Raw genomic sequence first — 21,479 nt, forward strand, 5'->3', positions numbered from 1 at the left:
ACTGTAAGAGAGAGAGAGAGAAAAAAAAATATAAGGTTTTTCTTTCTTACCCACCCTCATTTAAAAAAAGTTATTCTATTTATTTTACTGCACATAGATTATTTTTTAAAATAAATGATCAGTTTCAAATCATGTCATATTTGACCTTTAGATTAAATAATTTCAACACAAAAATACCCTTCCCACTAGTCAGTGCGTCTGTTGGTTTACACAGATTTGGTATAAAGTAATAAATGACAGAAATTTCTAAACAGCCCCATGTCAAATAAGAAGAGAGAAAGAAACCTTTGAAGCTGTCCAGCTGCATGTAAAGTCTTAGGCGCTGTTTTAAACCAACAGATTGATGATTTAATTGATAAGTTTTTTTCCTATCATCATAACAATATGCCGGACATTTTTCTCATAAAATGTTGTACTGATTTGAGCCCGTTAAAGCGAGCTTACGCCAGCCCATCCTATTACCATGGCAACTCACTGACAGTTAAAGCAGGCATTAAATGGCAGGCAGTTTAATTGGTTTTATCCTAATGTACAAGCTAAATCTAGGATTGATTTTTGCTAATATCGAATTTCATAGAAAGACGTCGTAGAAAGTAATATTTCCAGTAGTAAATGCATTGAAAAGAAATTAAAACAACGTATGAGTTGGCAAACCTTCGTGTCACGTCATCGTTTTCCAGGGTGCAACTCACGCGAGACTGGGTTTCAGGAAGTTCCACGTCAGTGCAGTGTTCACAGAAATCGCAACATTTGGACCCCGATTACAACTGTTAACAACACATTTGTCTGGTCTAATTGCGAGAACACAGCGTTAAGACATGGTAAGTTATATTTTAAATAGTTCTAAATGCACTATATTTCCATAAACGTAATCTGCAACCCCGGATTCATTTTGAAAATAGGAGTAAAATCAATGTCATATAATTATACTTGTTAATAGCTTAGCGGCTAACTAGCTGGAGATAGCACGGGAACTTTAGCTCACGACAACAAAATTGTTTAAATTTGATAGTTTTTAGTTGTATATTTGTCAGACTCTACTTAGAATAAGTTGTCGAATGAACCAGTGGGTTTCAAGGACAGGAAGATTGAAAGCACGCAAAATTACCTACGTTTGGTTTTAGCTGCTAACCGATGGTTAACCAGTTGTGTTATTCCGGGTAATTACGTTGATGGTGTAGTGCTTTTATATCAACATTACATGCTCACCCATACAGTTTAAACAATGTAGGAAAACACATTGATGTTCTTTGTCTTTTTAAGCCTCTGAGGCTGGACATTAAGCGGAGGCTGACAGCCAGGTCAGACCGAGTGAAGAGTGTGGACCTTCACCCAACTGAGCCATGGATGCTAGCCAGTCTGTACAATGGCAGCGTCTGTGTCTGGAACCACGAAACACAGGTAAGAAAACAAATTAATAGGATTTCCTGCACTGTTGTAACGCATAACGTGAAAAAACCAAAACATCCACGCCTGTCTGTGTGACATCAGTGATGATGTAACTACAGTGTAGCCTTTTTTAATTTCCCTCAGACACTGGTGAAGACTTTTGAAGTATGTGACCTCCCTGTCAGAGCTTCAAAATTTGTGGCAAGGAAGAACTGGGTCATCACAGGAGCAGTGAGTACTATTTGTTTTTATGCTGTTAGCATATGGGTCCCACATTGAATTATACTGTTATACATTATTCTTAAGTCATTAATGTATTCTCTTATCTCTCTGCACAGGATGACATGCAGATCCGTGTGTTCAACTACAACACCTTGGAGCGGGTCCACATGTTTGAGGCCCATTCTGACTATATCCGATGCATTGCCGTCCATCCAACCCAGCCATACATCCTCACTAGCAGTGGTATGCTTGTTACTGTGGAATCGTTCCACTTTCTAGATCACAAAATGTGCATCAGTTTATGTGTCTTGATGTGCAAACACAAGCTTGATTGTGTTTCTGTGACTGTGCAGATGATATGCTGATCAAGCTATGGGACTGGGACAAGAAGTGGTCGTGCAGCCAAGTATTTGAGGGTCACACTCATTATGTCATGCAGATTGTCATCAACCCTAAGGATAACAATCAGTTTGCCAGCGCTTCCCTAGACAGGACAATTAAGGTAGGTTGAAACCGGAATAGTCACTCTGGTATAAGATATTTTTATGGAACACTTAATAATTATATCTCATGCTTGTGGGGTCATGCAGGTTTGGCAGCTGGGCTCTTCGTCTCCCAATTTCACTTTGGAGGGTCATGAGAAAGGAGTAAACTGTATTGACTATTACAGCGGAGGAGACAAGCCCTACCTGATATCGGGGGCTGATGACCGCCAGGTCAAGATCTGGGACTACCAGGTTAGAAAACTTTCTATTGAACTAATTTCTATTGATGAAGTCATTTAATTTCTTGAAAGTGTTTAAATTAAGTCACTGAAAATCAGTCCTGGAACTTACCTTACCACCAGGGCACAGATTATTTAACACATTTCATATTTAAAACATGTCCAAAATGACTAAATTGTTGATTGTTTTAAAAACAAAATGTCTTTTCTGTGAGTATTATTCAGCATTTTAGCTACATGAATGTTTTAGCTCATTTCCTCTGTGTGTTACAGAACAAGACCTGTGTCCAGACTCTGGAGGGCCATGCCCAGAATGTCTCTTGTGTCAGCTTTCACCCAGAGCTGCCCATCATCATCACTGGATCAGAAGATGGTGAGCAGGAATCTCACGCACTTTCACACGCAGCACGAACAACCCCATCATGACTTCACTGATCATTATTTTAAGCAACATTTTTCTTCTTTCTTCATAGGCACGGTGCGTATTTGGCACTCAAGCACTTACCGTCTGGAAAGCACACTGAACTACGGTATGGAACGAGTATGGTGTGTGTGCGGTCTCAGGGGCTCCAATAATGTTGCACTGGGATATGATGAAGGCAGCATTATCATCAAAGTGAGTGAAAGGAATAATTGTTTTTAAAGATTCATCTAGATTAAAAAGAAACTTATGCTCCAAAGATATGTAATATATATCAGATAAGTTCCAGATTAAAGTTAGAGCATCAAGACTAAAATAATTCTCTTTCTTCATTCTGTTTTTTTTATTCTGTGTAGGTGGGTCGTGAGGAACCAGCCATGTCTATGGACACCAATGGGAAAATCATCTGGGCTAAACACAGCGAAGTACAGCAGGCCAACCTGAAGGCTATGGGTGATGCTGAAATCAAAGATGGGGAGAGACTGCCACTGGCTGTGAAAGACATGGGCAGCTGTGAGATTTACCCTCAAACCATCCAGCATAACCCTAACGGAAGGTACACACATTCATTTTCAGCACTTGTTAGATTTTCAGCCATGAGCCCCATATGTTTCACTGGTAGTCAAAGAGATTTATTTGAAAGATTATCTTCATCCTGATTTATTAGTAATGTATGCATTTGTGTTCCAGGTTTGTTGTGGTGTGTGGAGATGGGGAATATATTATCTACACTGCTATGGCTTTGAGGAACAAGAGCTTTGGCTCAGCTCAGGAGTTTGTTTGGGCCCACGACTCCTCTGAGTAAGTATACAGATTTACAAGGTGTTTCTCTCCTCTACAACTTTAAGTGCTAGAACTCAACTCTGAAACATGGCTGCTCTCTCACCCTTTGTTTTCAACAGATATGCCATCAGAGAAAGTAGCAGTATTGTCAAAATCTTCAAAAATTTCAAAGAAAAGAAATCTTTTAAGCCTGACTTTGGAGCAGAAGGTGATTACACTCTATATTTGCTGTTCTGTAAGCATATTAAATTGGACATTTTTATTCAGTGTATGTATTGACATTTTCTTCTCTACAGGGATCTATGGTGGCTTCTTGCTGGGGGTGAGGTCAGTGAATGGCCTGGCATTTTATGACTGGGAGAACACAGAGCTAATCCGTCGCATCGAGATCCAGCCCAAGCATGTAAGGCAGAGCTTCTCTGACTGAGTTTTTTTATCCTTTAATTGCCTTCTCCCTACTTGATATTAATGTCAGTTCTAACAATGTTTGATAAGAAAAGGAGTTCTGGTCATTTTCATTTTTGTATAATTCTTGATAATGAAGTTGCTATAAATGATTCTTGTGTGCTGTTTTTTTCAGGTCTGTATGTAGATCGTGGATATAAGGCCCACTAGAGGCTGCTGTCAAGTTCTATAATTAACTGTCTCTTTTGTTTTGGTCATTTTGTCTCTTTCTCCTTTCCATTTGGTCAGATCTTTTGGTCAGACTCTGGTGAATTGGTCTGCATTGCTACAGAGGAGTCCTTCTTCATTCTCCGTTACATGGCAGACAAAGTAGCTGCCTCCCAAGAGAACAATGAAGGGGTGACAGAGGATGGTATTGAAGATGCTTTTGAGGTCAGTGTGTAGATGTGGATGGATGTGCATTCTTTGTCATTTTAAAACAGCCAGTGGCAGAGAAAATAAAATAAACCGTGAGGGCCATGGAAGAGACAAATCACCGTGCACTGTTGTCAATGAAAGATATTCATAACGGACTAAGATAAGCTCTTAAATTAGGATTGTGTTTAGTATAGAGGAATATTTTATTCAAATATAAAATCAACAATACCTTCAATGTCAATTTCATCTTTTCAGGTCCAGGGAGAGATCCAGGAGATTGTGAAGACTGGACTTTGGGTTGGAGATTGCTTCATCTATACCAGCTCTGTAAACAGACTCAACTACTATGTAGGAGGAGAGATTGTCACTATTGCACACCTGGACAGGTAAAAACAGTGATTAGTGATTAGGCTTGACTTTGATGAGATGAAAAGCACTGTTAGGTATAACATAAGCTCTGTCATCATTTGAAAAATATGGACAACATCTATTAGGTGCATGCCACATTTAGAAATAACATCTGAGGTCTAAACATTGTGAATGATGCAGCCTTTTTAACGCCTGCTTCTTTCTCGTTCCATGAAGAACAATGTACCTGCTGGGCTACATACCAAAAGATGACCGTCTCTACCTTGGAGACAAGGAGCTCAACATTGTCAGCTACTCACTGCTGGTGTCTGTCCTGGAGTACCAGACTGCTGTAATGAGGAGAGACTTTGGAATGGCAGATAAGGTGCTACCCACTATCCCTAAAGAGCAGAGGACCAGGGTGGCACATTTCCTTGAGAAACAGGTAAGGAAACTGCATTTAGACTTGATTTCTTTTTTTTTTTTTTTTATCTAACTGCAGAGTGTCAGTTAAATTCAGCTTCAACAAGAGAAAAACGGAATGTGTCGTCATTTTGTCAAATATTAGAGGATCTTTTACCAGATTGTGTTTCTAGTGTGGTCCGTTTAATTCAGAGTGAATACAGATGGGGTTTGGTTTTTTTTGTTTTTTTTTTAGGGCTTCAAACAACAGGCGCTGGCAGTGTCCACAGACCCAGAGCACAGGTTTGAGCTGGCCTTGCAACTTGGAGAGTTGAAGATTGCCTATCAGCTGGCTGTAGAAGCAGAGGTAAAACCCTGCTAGCTGAGGGAAGCCACATCTTTGATCATTCCAGGACTTTTTACAGAACCTTGTACATTTGTTGTCATCCATGCTCATGTTCTTTGTCAAACATGTTGCTAATATTTGCCACTCTGACCCCTGCAGTCGGAGCAGAAATGGAAGCAGCTTGCAGAGCTGGCTATCAGTAAATGCCAGTTTGGCCTGGCCCAGGAGTGCCTGCATCACGCCCAGGATTATGGCGGCCTGCTTCTCCTTGCCACAGCCTCTGGTAACTCCACCATGGTGGGAAAACTGGCCGAAGGGGCAGAAAGGGACGGCAAGAACAATGTGGCCTTCATGACCTACTTCTTGCAGGGAAAGTAAGTATTTGTGTAAAACTACAGTACACACAAAGATACTGTATACATTGCCTTGAATAAAAATGTGGCTACCAGTGTGACAGATTTTAATGTTTTCTTCTCTGCAGACTGGATCAGTGTTTGGAGCTTCTGATCAAGACAAACAGACTACCAGAAGCTGCTTTTCTGGCTCGCACCTACCTGCCCAGCCAGGTGTCCCGGGTGGTCAAATTATGGCGAGAGAATTTAGCCAAAGTCAACCAGAAGGTCAGCTCAGTCAACAAAATAGTTTTTATTAATCATAGTTGATTGTATATAATGTGTAATTGTGTTTTATCGCCTTTCTGTGGACAAATCAACATTTTGTCCTTAAGAAAAAGAAGGAGAGGTTTAACTCTAAATCCTCATTGCAGGCAGCTGAATCCCTAGCTGACCCCACGGAGTATGAGAATCTGTTCCCCGGGCTGAAAGAAGCATTTGCAGCCGAACATTATCTGAGAGAAGCCTGCCTGGGCAGCAGTAGACCTGCTAAAGACTATCCACTTGTTACAGTAAGTTGTGACAAGCAGCAATATTTATCTACTGATTTAATTCTAAATAATCAAAACATTGTTAACATGTCATTATTAATTCTTCTCACATTTTTAGCCCAATGAAGACAGAAATATTCTTGAAGAGGCTCAGGGTTACGAACCCAAAGGCACCTTCATTCCTTTCGTCTCTAAAGTACGTCACCTTGACTATTTACTGTTTGGAGCGATGCACAGCTTCCTTCATTTGTATCTGCAACTAATCTTGTAAAAGAGGAGCACTTCATAAATTTCACACTTCCACTACTTGACTCACTTATCTTGGCAGACACAAGTTAATGAAGAATCCAGCTCGGTGCCGGTAGCTGCTGTGACACCATCACAGCCTGAACCTGCTGCTCCCACGCCTGTGGATAAAGAGGAGGAAAAAGAGGAGGAAAGCCCTGCACTCTCACTGTCGCAGAAAGATAAGGTGGGACTTCCCTCATAATTTTTAAAATACTTTATTGATAACCTTATCTGCCAAACACAACTTATAAGAAGCTATATTCAGGTGGATGCCAAATCATGCAAGAGGGATCTTCTAGGAGAGGAGTAATGTTTCCTCTGTGTCTGTCTGCAGTGTTTGGATGAGCTGGAGGTGGACCTGGACAACATGGATCTGGATGACATCGACACCACAGACGTTAACCTTGATGATGACTTTCTAGATGATTAGGACCTGCCACCGTTCTGCCCTCCATAAACTCTTTAGAGCATATTTAAAAAGAAAGAGACCAAACCCCCTTTCCTTTTTTTGGTTTTTGTTTTTTTTCTTTTCTTTTTGTATTTGTGTGAAAATATTATTGTTATGTCCACCTTCTGCAGTGTCGGGGTTTGATTTGGAGATGGTTATATCAGTAATGCTTTGTTTTCACAGTTAAGGTCGACAGTTGTATCTACTCCATTTTGTACACAATTTACTGATTGAGAACTAATTACTTACTCTCCATCAGATGATATTTTATGATGTCTCTGCTTTGTATTGTCTGTAATAGCAAATCAAAGACCATTCAGGCCAATAAATTGCATTGCTGTACATATTCACTTTTTAACTTTGAGTGCTTTATACCCAACTTCCTGTTCCTTGTTTTCTCTAAAAACATTTGTATATAGAATATAGATGGTCCATACCAGGTGCCACTCCTGTCGACGTAAAATGGGAGACTGAGGCTAAAACTCACATGAGCTCTCCAAAACTGGACAGTAGAGGATGGGAAAGCATTGCCTGGCCTGATGATTTTAGATGGTAGGGTCAGAATGTGGCATAACATGAAAGCATGCATCCATCCTGACTTGTATCAGTGATTCAGGTGGGTGGTGGTGTAATGATGTAGGGGATTTTTTTGGCACACTTTGGGCCCCTTAGTATCAAATTAGCATGGTTTAAGTGCCACATCCTACCTGCATATTGTTGCTGAACATGTCCTCTGACATACTGCCAGCAGGATAATGCACCATGTCACAAAGTTCAAATCATCATCTTGTTAATTAAACATAAGTTCACTGTACTCCAACGACCTGCACAGTCACCAGATCTCAGTCTAATAAAACCCTTTGGGATGTGGTGGAACAGGAGATTTGCATTATGCAGCAGAAAAGTTAGCAGCTACTGTGTGAGGCTATGTCAATATGGACCACAATCTAAGGAATGCTTCCAACACCTTGTTGAATCTTTTACTAAGAATTCAAGCAGTTTCCTATCCTTTGATAAAAAACCAAAGTTATACAGCCTTAATTTCTTTTAAAAAGAAATATTGACGAACATTTCAATTTGGCCTTTCTTCGACATAATTCATTAATAAATATTGCAGGTGCAATCAATGTTACCAGGATAAGCATGAACTACTCCACTCCCGTAGCTCCACCATCTCACTGACCTCACTAAACTACACAGTACATGGAAGTTAACTGACGCACAAGATGTGGCTTATTAAGTAGCTGTTTTCTTTTTTAACTAAAGATATATGTTTTAATAAGTTGTTGTATAGCAGATTTTGATTATCCTGATTTATTCCCTGGGGTTTGGTTTTAAAGGCTTCAGGCTCTTATGTGAACAAAATGTCATAACGGATAAAATACTTAATTGAATCCACCTCAGTTTGTTTCTATGTGGACTTGGGGAGGTGGGGGGGTGAGGGGGGACCCCAGGTTGGAAACCACTGCTCTTTCACACACATACACATACTGATGGATACATAAAGGATATTTCAGCAGATATTCTGGTGATGATCTGAATATGATTTGTAAAAGATTTACAATAACTAGAATTTATCTGTGATTAAAACACTAAATAATCTTGAAAGATCAGAGTTGCTGGCCCCTCAAACATTGAGGGCTTCAGTGCTCTTTACAGTGGGAGCGCCTCTGTTGGCTCTGCGTGCAGCTCCCCTCCTCTCCTGTGGGTGGCGCCCCTCCAAGACAGCCTTTCACGATTTTTCTTTTTTTTTGTCACAGTTTCGTGTGCAACAAAAGTACCGAGCTTGGCTGAAGGCAAGAAGGGAAAGCCGACCCTTCTGGTAGTGGCCCGTTTGTTGTGTTTGAAAACAGTGTTTTCGTGTATTTCTATGTTTCGGAGTGCATGTTAAAACTTTAACATAAACGAAAACAAACGCAGTTCACTCTTCGGACGGTGTTGGGACGCTTTGTGGTGGGGCAAGTTTTTTTTTTTCTTTTTCTTTTTTTCTCTCAATAGAAAGGCAGGCATTTGGCGAGCTGCCGTAGACCAGTTGAAGTCTCAGAACCAGGACTAAGCAGCGAGTCGGGAAGACAGAGAGACCCAAGGGGACCACGGCACGGCCGCCGCCAACGCCACGGGGAGTCGGGACCCGAGAGGGAGCCTGCCAGGCCCTCGGCTTGATGCACCCAGCCTGCCTTGCCTTAGCCACAGTCCGAGATGGGGGAAACCAAAATTATCTACCACCTCGACGACCAGGAGACACCATACCTAGTGAAGCTTTCTGTGCCAGCGGACAAAGTCACTCTCGCAGACTTCAAAAATGTCCTCAAGAAACCAAATTACAAATTCTTCTTCAAATCTATGGACGATGACTTCGGGTAACTGTTACTAGTTTATTGTGTGCGCCGTTGACTCAACACAATCCCCTGGGTGTCCTTATTGTTTGTGCAGCTGTCTTATCGCTAACTTATTTGTTTTCCCTTCCAGCTGACTCGTCATCATTTTTAACATTACCTGGCTGTCGGTCATATGCTAGCTACTTGCACTGCCGTTTCTTTGTTAGCTGCTAGCCGATGAGCTCGGAGCATTAGCGGATCTGTTCAGCATCCAGACCTCGTTTGTTTACATTGCTTGTGTGGCTAGCATATACGTCTTGCGCCTCAAATGTGGCTGTCCAAGTTTGGTATTAGTTTCCCTCTTGTATACCTCATAAAGCTTTGAATGACTTTTTATGATTTTAATAGAATAAATTAGTATAGGGTGTTTGACACTCTTGATAATTACTACTTACTTGACGTTACTACTGTCAGCTACTAGCAAATGTATTGAACACATATGCTAACAGGCTAACGTCAGAGTGTAAACGGCCAGTTTAAGTTAGTGAGTGAGACCAGCAGGCCCCCGCTGCTGTTGTTGTCTATTAGCCTGAGGAATGTAGAGTTGGACACTGGAATGTCCTGTTCATCACTCTGGCAGCTTTATGAGAATGTCGTTTTGTGTTAAAACATGGCCTGAAAGTAGATGTTTTATGTTCTTCTAGACAATACCCTTTAAGAACAATGGTGAAATGTAGTATTTCTTTTCGACATTTGTGCCAGATTTTAAGTTACTTCTGGATAAACACAAACCAGGGTGGGGCAACAACTTAAGAACGTTTGCAAGTGGGAAAGGCATGTTTTGAAGAGACCCACAGTTATTCATATTATGTTATGATGAGTGGAAAGCTGTTAATATAGAAAAACAACTTGGTTTCAAACCTCCATCTACAAAGCCTCATTAACTATTAGTATACTTCCTTTAACATGCACAACTAATTGTAATAATCACAGTAATCTGGGACATTTGATAAATGCATGTCTGATTTGCCATCTTTATGTGACAAGTCTCATTCAAAGTCTGTGAACTCATTGTAAGCTGCAAAAAATCACATGGTTTCATCTCAACATGCCTTCCTTTGACATGCAGGGTTGCTCATTCTTTACACAGTACATAGCCAGAACAAGATGTCTTATAAAATAGCTTTTACTTGTCTGTGCTAGTAGCTTCAGACAAAGAACCATGTTGGCCCTTTCCCCTGATATTCTGGAAATGTTTTTAAACTGTGTTATTGGAAATTATTTTGGAAAATTAACTAGTGTTTGCTTGCTGAGCCTAATAGGAGGGTGTAGTTAGTGAATGGTTAAATCATTTTAAGTTGTCACAGTCTGTCCTGTGTGATAGATGCACTGGTCGTCTTCAAGAGTGAAAGGTTTTATTGTCCAGAAAGGGTTTTTGTGTTGTAATGGCTAACTGAAGCAAAGCTTTGCTCTCTTCATAGGGTGGTGAAGGAAGAAATATCTGATGACAATGCAAAGCTGCCCTGTTTCAATGGACGTGTGGTGTCATGGGTAGGTTCAAAATAAATCTTAAAATTTTTTTCTTTGGTTCTCCTGGGTTTTTTTGTGTGTTCTTTTTTATTTTTGTGGTAACTTTGTGTAGATAAGTGTAACAGTCTTTCTTTGGCACTAACCACAATCATCCACCATCTCTACGAAGAATTCTTATGGATCTGTTCTATCCTTATTACCTAATAATCCTCAGAGTAACACATACACCCTCTTTTCCTTTGATTTTTTTTTTCTTCCTGTTTTAAAGGTTTTTTCAGTGTTATCAACAAATAAGTCATCACATACAATGCTCACATGTACTTGAATGTACTCTTTAATGTCTTATTTTATGGCTCTGAGCAATAATCCTCCTCTCTTTAGAACACGAGAGACCTCTGGCGCACAGCCTCCCTTCCTCTCTGTTCAATGTTGAAATTTGATTAAAAACAAGTAAAATCACAGGATAGCAGGAAAGTGCCCAATGACAAAGGGTTTCGTTTTATGACATCTAACAAGAAGATTGAATCTCACAAGGAGGAGTGAATAAAGTTGAGAGAAAGACTGTACTGTGTCTTGATGTAAAAAGCTGCTGCATTTGCTTAATGCTGCACAGTGTGGTTGTAATTACGGGTTTTTTTTGAGAGTCATCAACACAGTGTTATTGCTAGATGTTTGAGTGTATAATCTATCACACTCAACATAATGTGTTTCTGTGTTGTGGTCAGTTTCTTTCTTTGGGTCTGTGTATGCATATGTTAATCTCTTGGGAACTGCTGAAATTTTCCCATATACTATCAGGAGTTATTTCTGTTAAGTCCATTTGTTTGCCTTAGCCATTCATCTGTTATTTCAGTGATCTGATTAATTCCTCTCTGGGGTCTGATAGCCCTACCTGCTACACATCACATCGGGCCAGCTTTCTGACTATCTCTGCTGTGTTTTACTGTCAGCTGACAAATTTCGCCCATCAAATTATTTGTTTACACCTAATTAGTGTGGAACTCAGCTGGACACCAAATGCATGTCTTCCTTCCCTTCACACCAACTCAAACTCGTGAATGACAAAAATAGTGGCAGCAAAACAAGAAAACTGCATCAACAAAAATGAATTGTTGAACTCACAACAGGAAAAATGTCTTATTTTTTAAGCCCACTATCCTTATATTTCTGCAGATGATTCAATTTGGTATCTTTGCTGCAACTAAATTGTTGTGATAGTCTTATTAAATAAGTTTGCTGTATTGCAGTTCAACATAGCTGTTTGGTTGTCAGTTGACATGCCACCTTTTATCTTCGAAAAAGTCCTATGACACCCACTTGTTGGGCACAGAAAGTTTGGATTCAAACCCAAACTTTCTGTGACTCTCTGTATCCTACACAATTACTCAGTAATAAATATTCACACACAGAGAGACAATATCTGAAAAATTCCCAACTTGTCTGTCAAACCAGAATCTGAATTGTTCAAAGTGCATTAATGTGTAAGAAATTCAATTTAGCCACTGTTGTAGTTTGTTGAAGCCCATCTCTCCACAACCTTGTGTAACTTAAGCAACACTGTCAGGTAGACAAGTGTGTTTGTACAGATGTATTCTTGCTAAACTCTTTGAATCCACAGCTGCTTTTGTGTGGCTCTGCTCTCTCACTTGGAAATATATATATATTTTATTTCTATCTCGTGATAAAAATGTAGCAGCTACACCGCAGTTTTACCATCTGCAGATGTCTGCAAGTGTTTATTTAGTGACAGTAAAACAAGATTCAACATGCAGGTGTCGAACATGGTGTAAACCCAGGAGTGGTTTGTCGTGGGTCTGCTGCCCAATTACTCTCTGCCTTGTGTAATTTTCCTTCTGGTTTGTCTCATCCATGTGACTGATCTGACTCTTTTCTGTTGTTAGCTGGTTTCTGGAGATGGAGCTCACACAGACACCGGCTCTGTGGCAGATAGTATAGAGCCGGCTCCACCTTTGGAGAGGACTGGGGGCATCGGAGACTCAAGACCACCTTCCTACCAGTCAGTATATTCTAAGGAAGACTTTGAGGTGTATTGCATTTCATAGTTGACATCATAGGTATCATTGAGAAAGGCAGATATGTTTTCTCTACTTTGTATCCCTTTGTTTCCTTAAAACTACAGTTACAGAACATTAAGCAAATTGAATGTAAAGATCTTGAGATTGTCTTTGAGGAAAACTACTTTATGGATTTATTATTTGACTTTGTTCACTTTAATTAATCTTTTCTGTTACTAGTCTTCCACTTCTTAGCCATATTTACCCAAGTTAACCTGTTATTGTTACTGCAGGTTTAACTAATTTAACATCTGGTTCATCTGAAAGTACAATGCATGTCTCATATTTGTAATGGGCACATGGTGACCATGAAAAGAAATGCTCACCAGACTGAAATAAGTCAATCAACACAACATCTGCAGTTCCTGCCAAATATTCAGCCACAGAGTTATTTTTTCTAAAGACGAGTGCACACTCAACACAGACTGCAACCTGATTCTAATGAGTGAAGTTTTTAATATGTAAGCTGATTGTTGAATGAACGAATCATGCAGGTGAATTCAGGCTCTGTTTCACATTCTTTTCTCTGCTTTTTCTGTCTGAAGCGCGAAGGCAGCGAGCGGTCGGGACAGTTTGGACAATGACACAGAGACCTGCTCCATAGTGTCTCAAAGGAGAGAGAGGGAGAGGCCAAGACGGAGGCATACGAACGACCATGGTCAGAAAGATTTATGCATTTGTTTTATCTCCATGATTTTCCCAACTCCCTAACTTGTATATTTTTTAATAATTGAGTGATACAGTAAGTTCTGCTTGTGCAAACTGTGCATGCATGGTTTAGTTTGACTTTACTCTGCTTGTGTTAATTAGACAGTTACCTCTGAGTTCCAGCAGTGATCAGAGAAAAGTTGTTCTGAAGCTCTAAATTAACAAAGCTAAATGATGTTTTTTTTATGAAAGCCGAAATGTATTTAGCTTTCGTTGCTTTTTTTAATATTTGAATACACCAACTTTGTTTTGATGTATGTGACTGTAATGCCATCCTGCTGCAGGTGGAAGGCAGAATGGCTACATATCACGAGCAATGGGACGTGGAGGAGCCGAGTATGACAGCTGCTCCTCCTTCATGAGCAGCGAGCTGGAGTCCACCTCCTGCTTTGATTCAGAGGATGATGATGCAACCAGCAGGTGAGAGGTTTTAAGCCTCTTCATTCATAACTGCACTTCTCAATGGGAAAAGCCAGTTGGCTTCAGGAACAAACCTGGAAATAAAATTAGTGGTTTATGGCAGATTATTGTGCAGTCTAATTGGTTTGTGGTTTTTTGTGCTGATCTCGTCCAAGGGTAAACTCGGAAACTCACTTTAAAGACTGTTTTAGGTATTTCATATGATAGGTTTGTCCTGTTGTTGGAGTGATAACATACCTGGATGAAGGCCTCATTAGGATTTGTGTATCTCTGTGCAGGATATAGAGAGGAAAGGATAAAATTAAGTTGTTCTTCTTTGGTAGGTCGGGGGTTGCCGTTGTGGGAGCCCCCCTAATATAATGTTAGTATAAACACTGCATTTAAATTAGATGTTTATAAAAGTAAAATGACCCTTTTTTCCATCCGTGTATAGTTTGGTTTGTTTTTAAGCTCACTTTAACAAAGAGGTTTAAAAAAAAAATGCAAGTTATACAATATAACTTTTCAGTTTAGTTTAAAGAATTTTTTTCATTTATTGGCTTGTGTATTGATTTTAAAACGTAAATGTTTGCTTCTTTAGGTTTAGTAGCTCCACTGAGCAGAGCTCCTCTCGACTAATGAGACGACACCGGCGTCGCCGACGGAAACCCAAGGCTTCCAATATGGACAGGGTGAGACCACAGTTATAGATGACTGCAAATCAACCAAATATGTAGTTATGAAAGTCGTTTGCCACTTTGAGTTTTTTTTTTCTGCTTTGTACATATGTTTTTAATCTTCCAAATTTTTTTTTTTACCATTTTCCCTCCAGTCTTCATCATTCAGCAGCATCACAGACTCCACCATGTCTCTAAACATCATCACTGTTACTCTTAACATGGGTAAGTCAATGCGATTTAAAAACACACAAAAAAATGGTCTCACTGAGCTGCTGGAGTCAAAATCCTTTTCCTACACAGACAAGGTTTTATTATCATTAATATTATTATTATTATTACAATTATTATTATTATTATTATTGTTATTATTATTATTAAGCTCCTGTTTCACTTTTCTTTTTAACACTGTCTGTCCAATTCACAGAAAAGTACAACTTCTTAGGGATCAGCATTGTGGGTCAGAGCAATGAGCGGGGGGACGGAGGGATCTATATCGGCTCTATTATGAAAGGAGGAGCTGTGGCTGCAGATGGACGCATAGAGCCTGGGGACATGCTGTTGCAGGTGTGTATCTGTGAACACGCATAAAGACACACATAAAACATTAAAAATAATGTTGCATTCCTGAAATTTGGACCAAAAAATGTATGTGTTGAATACCAGCAGCTTTACTGACATGAAATAACTTAGTAATGTGAGATCAGTTTAAGGTTTTGGTTGTTTGTTTCTTTTTCCTCTGAAGGCTACATGTGCAATTCACTTACATGGTTTCTAAAAAAATCAAAGCTCAGACTGGAGCTATTTGTGTTTTTCCCTGATTGTAACCATTCCCTTCACGGACGGTTATTTTATCCACAAATTATTGTCAAGTAAAAACTTTATATGGCACCCCATGTTGAGACTTTACCACTTTGTTTAATGGCTTTGTGCAGTGGTATTTGTTATTGGAATTGGAAACTTTAAAAGTATTTATATAGGAAATTGTTTAAAGTTTGGCTCATTTTACTGCAACTTATTTTTATATCAAACATAGGCAAACAATTGAACACATTGTACTTTCTTACATTTTTCCAGGTGAATGACATTAACTTTGAGAATATGAGTAATGACGATGCGGTCCGAGTTCTGAGGGACATTGTGCACAAGCCAGGGTAAGCTGCAGATGCATAAACCTACAACATAGTGACATCCATAAAACACAACGATATAAAGTTGGAGTTGGTGCGCTTAGCTGTGTTTTTAGTGCTAACTGTCTGCGTGTATTATCAGCCCCATTACTCTGACTGTTGCAAAGTGCTGGGACCCAAACCCTCGGAGCTGCTTTGCTTTGCCCAGGAGTGAGTTTTTTTTCTCATTTCTTTTGTTCCATTTCAGATATTTTTTTTTATCATAGGAGACACATTTTGATGTATTTAAACTTTTACACTAAGATTAACAACTGTGTTTTCTTTGTTTTCGTTTGACAGGTGAGCCAATCCGACCCATAGACCCAGCTGCGTGGGTGTCCCACACAGCTGCGATGACCGGGGTTTACCCTGCATATGGTATGAGCCCTTCCATGAGCACCGTCACCTCCACCAGCTCCTCCATCAGCAGCTCTATCCCCGAAACTGAACGTGAGTCATATCACCCCCTGCAGCTGCCTGTTGTGGCTTGTTATCACTTTTATTTAGGCTCTGTATAGTCTTCATGCTACATACCAAACTTTTTTTTTCTACTGTTTGTTTCTGTTGGATTTAATTTTAGATAGATAAAATTGACCACACTTCTATTTGAGGAAAATGCTCCAGGTTTGTTGATATCAGGGCTTTATTTTCTGAGCATTCAGCTCAAACATGTAGAAGCGCCCACTTTCTGACCTCCAGAAATGCAGTAATATCACTGCTCTTCCTCAAACATGTTACTAAGACTGTGAAAGTAAGGCCCCGCCCTTAAACTGCATTCCAGTGACTACTCTCTGTCCCAGTGTTCAGCCTCACCGCTTCCATCTGCTCAATAACTCTTGTCCAAACTGAGCCATAACTCACATGTTTAATCTTCCCTGTAATTTTTGGAAATGACTGTGATGTTTTGGCTTCATTTCTGGAAAAAAAAATGTTTCCCCTCAACACATTTCTTTTAGCCAACTTATGATTTTCATTTCTGAAGATTTTGTGCTTGTAGAAAAAAAATCACGTTTCACACAGTTGTCTACTATAACTCCTGCTGAACCCCTTCCCCTTAAAATCTTAGATTACTTTTCATATTTAAAAAATAGCTACATCAAAGTCTAAAAGGAGGTTGTTGAGGTATGTTTGCCTTTCAAGATCAGTGCAAAATGCAGTGCAACTAGTTTCATGTTTAATGTGAGAAGTGTTCTCATCTAAGGCAGGCTGAGGAAACCACCCAAAATATCTAATCGTGGAATGCAGCGAGACTGTGTTTTTAGGACTGTTGTAGATTTTGTTGTAGCCCAGTTCAAGCAAACATTGAATCCAGTTGTGATTCAAGATCAAGGCAGAAAAGCGGTCAATTTCAACCCCAGACCACAAGAAGCCAAAATATGATTTGAGGCAAATTCCAAAAGTGTTGAACAATTTTGTCTGTGTCCAGATAGCAGAGCTGAGCTGTTTTTTAAATGTTTAAAAATATAAAACAAAATAACCCCAATCGTTTTGTACATGATAGAAACTTTCCTTAAGAGCTGAGTATTTGTAACCTTGTGTCCTCTTCTCAGGATTCGATGACTTCCACCTCTCGATCCACAGCGACATGGCAACAGTTGCTAAGGCCATGGCCTGTCCAGAGTCAGGTCTAGAAGTGCGGGACCGTATGTGGCTTAAGATAACCATCGCCAATGCCTTTATTGGTATGTTTATCAAAGCAGGGAAGCATGGTTCAGCATTTACTGTGCCTCACAGCATACACTACACTTTAATTTATCAGTTTAGTTTGTAGATTAAAATGGGCATAATTTCAATTATGTGTAAAAAAATTTTTAAAGCAAACAATGGTGCCAGTCATTTGTATCACAGCTATTGAATTATGTTCAAGTATTTTGTGAATGCAGTCTGCCTCATTTTCTCCATTTTCACAGTGATGGAAGAATACCAATTTCAAACCTGTTGTTTGTCCCCTTTAGTTTATATTTGTTTTGATATCAGTAAAAAAAAATCTCATAATTAGAGCTGCAAGTACTGTGAGTTTTCTTCTGCAGTGTGTGCATCTTTGTCTACTCAGGTTCTGATGTGGTGGACTGGCTTTTCCATCATGTGGAAGGGTTCTCGGATCGCCGTGAAGCACGTAAATATGCCAGCAACCTGCTGAAAGCTGGCTACATCCGACACACTGTCAACAAGATCACTTTCTCTGAACAGTGCTACTATGTCTTTGGAGACCTTTGTGGCAGTAAGTGGACACAGCTCAGTGATTGAATAGAATTTGCTTATAGTGTTAGCTATAAAAGCAAGTTTCTCTAAAGTTGTATTCCCTTAAACGTTTAAATATATTAACTTGTGGTGTGAGGAGAGATATATTCTGTAAAAGCTATGTTTTCTAGAAGTAGGTTCAGACTGGTAGTCTGTATGACATTTCTCCCATTCCCTTCAGATATGGCCCACCTATCTCTCCATGACCATGATGGTTCCAGTGGAGGTGCCTCAGACCAAGACACTCTCCCCCCTCTGCCCCACCCTGGGGCAGCCCCTTGGCCAATGGCTCTGCCTTATCAGTTCCCCATTCCGCATCCTTACGACCTGCCTCAGCCTTTCCATGGTGGCCCTGGTGCTGGTAGTGCAGGCAGTCAGAACAGTGGTGAGTGCAGTATGAGTGTACTGTGTGTTCATCACAAGCATTTTTAGTATGTGAAGAGCAGGGTGTGAATAGATAAATGTTTTATTGACTTTTTTATAATCTAAAATGTTATCTTTTGAATATAAATCTTCCCCCTGCTGACTTTAAGCAAGACACTGACTTTAACTTAAAATGTGACACCACATGTCAAAGAAATTTCCTCACAGTTGTTCAGTTGGCAACATATCCCTTTCCCTGTTCACTGTAAAATGCCATCGCTAAAATATTCTCCAATATGTTCCCAATGCATTATTCAACAATGATGTTAAGACAGTGTTGCAGCGCTTACACAAGAACAAGAAATGATTGTTGAATAATAACACCTGAAGCTACATTTCATTTTGAAAGAACCAACTTTGAAGTCTATTCAGTCCTATGGTGTTGGGGCCAAGTGACTCTTTGTAGAAAAAACTCTTTTTTTGGTAATTAATATTTTGTCAACAGTTTGACCCCATCAGAGACAAAAAAAACATGCCCTCATTTTTAATACATTTAAGGGTCCAGTTCATGTTTACATTGGCTTACATCAAAGCTTTGCAGGACACAGCTCAACTCTATTAAGAGTGGAAAGTTTTCCTTCCAGCAACCCCAAAGCAGCCGTATTTACATGTTGGGTTTTTGTGTATTTAACATGTGTGGAAGAAGGAAAAACAAGCATTGTGGTTTTAGGATCAGCCTGTTTATGCTGGGCAGATATTTACTGACTAACAGCAGCTGGATCCACTGACAACATCTCTTATTTTGTGGTCATTTTTGCACACAACCCTATCTTCAATTTATCAGTGAATAGTTTTCTAACAAACTGCAGCATTTTAAATAACTTGTGACACCTTTTAAAGATGTTATACTTCTGAAATTGTCACAAGGAGACTTGAGATGAATTCTTTCATCTATTTTTGGACTGGACTTCATAAAATAGAGTGAACAATAATAGTTTCTGTTTGATGGTGTTAATTTCATCAGTCTTAAGAGCCTGTCCTAACAAGCAAGGAAAATCTGTTGCCTTTTGTAATAGCTAAGTTATTTGGCCTGTGAAAGCTTAGTCTGCATTAGAAATGCAGCTCTCCTTAGAGTCTCACAAACTGGATCAGCATCACGTCATGGAGACCCCGATGGGTGTGAGATGCTCTGTTGGTCAATCAGATTTAATGAAATGAAGTGGTGCATTTGAATCCCACACTTGGATAACAATATTTTTCTCTTCTGTTAACAGGAAGCAGCGGTTCTAACTGCAGCAAGAATGAAGGTCGGAAATCCGGCGGCAGTGGCAGTGAATCTGAGATCAGGAGCCACAGAGCTCCAAGTGAGCGCTCAGTTGCTCCCCCCAGCGAGCGAAGCATCCGTAGCTCTGTCAGCCACCGCAGTGGCAACTCCCACTCAATAGCCTATGGGCCTGGCCTTGTCTACGGCCCCCCTGGCCTTCCTCCACAGCCTGCACATTTGTCTACAGCTGCACCTGGTGCCCCACAAGGCAGAGAGCTGGCCTCTGTGCCTCCTGAGCTTACTGCATCTCGCCAGTCTCTGCGTATGGCAGTAGGCAATGCTGGAGAGTTCTTCGTTGATGTAATGTGATAGTGGGTTATAGTGGGATGACAAAGTAGCACATTGTGTGTTATCATGACAAAAGGCTGAGAAGGACAGTGGAACCAACCTAGTTGTGCATGCTGAGAGAAAATGTTCTTCCTCACTTGTGCTTTTCCTTCTTGTAGTAATGGCCATACTTTCTTCAGTGAAGAACCCCCCCCCCCAAGATGGAACCAAAGCGCCTTTTTACATTTTCAGCTCAACAGGGGTGAACAGTTTGTGAAAGGACAAAGAGCAAGTGAGTGAGGGAGGCGGTGAAAACGGTCAGCTGCAGAAGATGACTCAGCGCTTTTCCACATGGATGTTTTTTATTTGCTCTGCTCTTCATTCTTCCCACCTCTTTTCTGCTTTACTTATCTAACATTCTCTGTCCTCCCCCCACCCTTGTCCACGTCAAACCTAAGAGAATGAAGCCTCATCCCTCCCTCCCTTCTGTCAGTTCCCACTTGCTGACCTCTAAAAAGAACAAAATAAACACTAACTCTTTACCTAAATCAGATCATTAAACTATTTGCTTGACTAGAGAGAAGGAAAGAAAGACATGGAAAATTTTGTATGTAGTGCAAGAGAATTGCAGTTTGTTTTTCTGTAAGAATGCATTTGTTTTATTCTATACATAGTTGGTCACAACTAGTTTAATTTTTCAATGGTTAACATGAGCATTTTGCTCTCAAGAGTAATTTTTACACTACATTATTACATTTTGATCTGCTAACCAGAGAATCTTCAGACTGTCTTGTGATAATGTATAGTGGAAAAATTTCTTACTATGTCTTTCACACTGCTTTTATCACAGAAAAATGCCTTTTTATTTATAAATATAGTTTTATGACTTAAATTTGCTTTGTGGGTTGTTTTTGTCTTAATCTCTGTGTGTGATTCTTTATTTTTCTGGTTTCCCATATTTGTATTGTATAGATGGATTCCACCAGACTGTCCCAACACCAAGAATGTGAAGGTTGGGCAGTCTGGTCCACAGATGTGTGCATGTGGGCTGTGGGTGTGTGCAAAAGTTCAAGCATGTGCAGAGTTAGATGCCTCAGAACTGGATGACCCTTAAATTGCAAACTGTTTCCTGTGGATTCAGGTGAAAAACAGAAGAGCTAATTTTACCACTGACCAACAGCAAAAGTAAGGAAAAAATTAAGTTGAAGGTTTTGGACAGATATAAACAAAATACTACTACGAGAATAAGGAGGATGCAACTGATGAGTTTTCTTACGCTAAAATGTTAAAGGAAACTAGTATTGTTACTCTGATAGTATAGCCCAGTATGTC

At 39.9% G+C, this 21,479-nt stretch overlaps 2 protein-coding genes across 2 annotated transcripts; both read left to right on the forward strand.

Moving 5' to 3' along the window:
• Positions 1-404: 404 nt before the first annotated feature.
• On the forward strand, positions 405-7,422 carry copb2 (COPI coat complex subunit beta 2). The gene is made up of 22 exons (XM_041992540.1): positions 405-821; positions 1,264-1,401; positions 1,534-1,620; positions 1,728-1,854; positions 1,965-2,113; positions 2,202-2,348; positions 2,609-2,708; positions 2,809-2,951; positions 3,113-3,312; positions 3,447-3,557; positions 3,659-3,747; positions 3,836-3,942; positions 4,233-4,376; positions 4,617-4,747; positions 4,947-5,154; positions 5,368-5,478; positions 5,617-5,831; positions 5,939-6,077; positions 6,224-6,361; positions 6,459-6,536; positions 6,669-6,812; positions 6,963-7,422. The coding sequence occupies exons 1-22, from the start codon at positions 819-821 to the stop codon at positions 7,056-7,058; spliced, it is 2,805 nt and encodes a 934-aa protein (XP_041848474.1). The 5' UTR covers positions 405-818; the 3' UTR covers positions 7,059-7,422.
• A 1,425-nt stretch (positions 7,423-8,847) lies between these two features.
• Positions 8,848-21,039, forward strand: LOC121644529 (segment polarity protein dishevelled homolog DVL-3-like). Its single transcript, XM_041992541.1, has 15 exons — positions 8,848-9,436; positions 10,876-10,945; positions 12,826-12,941; positions 13,545-13,657; positions 13,992-14,127; positions 14,708-14,798; positions 14,939-15,008; positions 15,211-15,350; positions 15,861-15,937; positions 16,056-16,123; positions 16,253-16,402; positions 17,503-17,634; positions 18,006-18,173; positions 18,375-18,578; positions 19,831-21,039. Exons 1-15 carry the CDS (start codon positions 9,276-9,278, stop codon positions 20,187-20,189), a joined length of 2,055 nt encoding a protein of 684 aa, XP_041848475.1. The 5' UTR covers positions 8,848-9,275; the 3' UTR covers positions 20,190-21,039.
• The last annotated feature ends 440 nt before the right edge of the window (positions 21,040-21,479 follow it).

The sequence above is a fragment of the Melanotaenia boesemani genome, chromosome 8 (assembly GCF_017639745.1).
Source record: "Melanotaenia boesemani isolate fMelBoe1 chromosome 8, fMelBoe1.pri, whole genome shotgun sequence".
NCBI classification, from domain to species: domain Eukaryota; kingdom Metazoa; phylum Chordata; class Actinopteri; order Atheriniformes; family Melanotaeniidae; genus Melanotaenia; species Melanotaenia boesemani.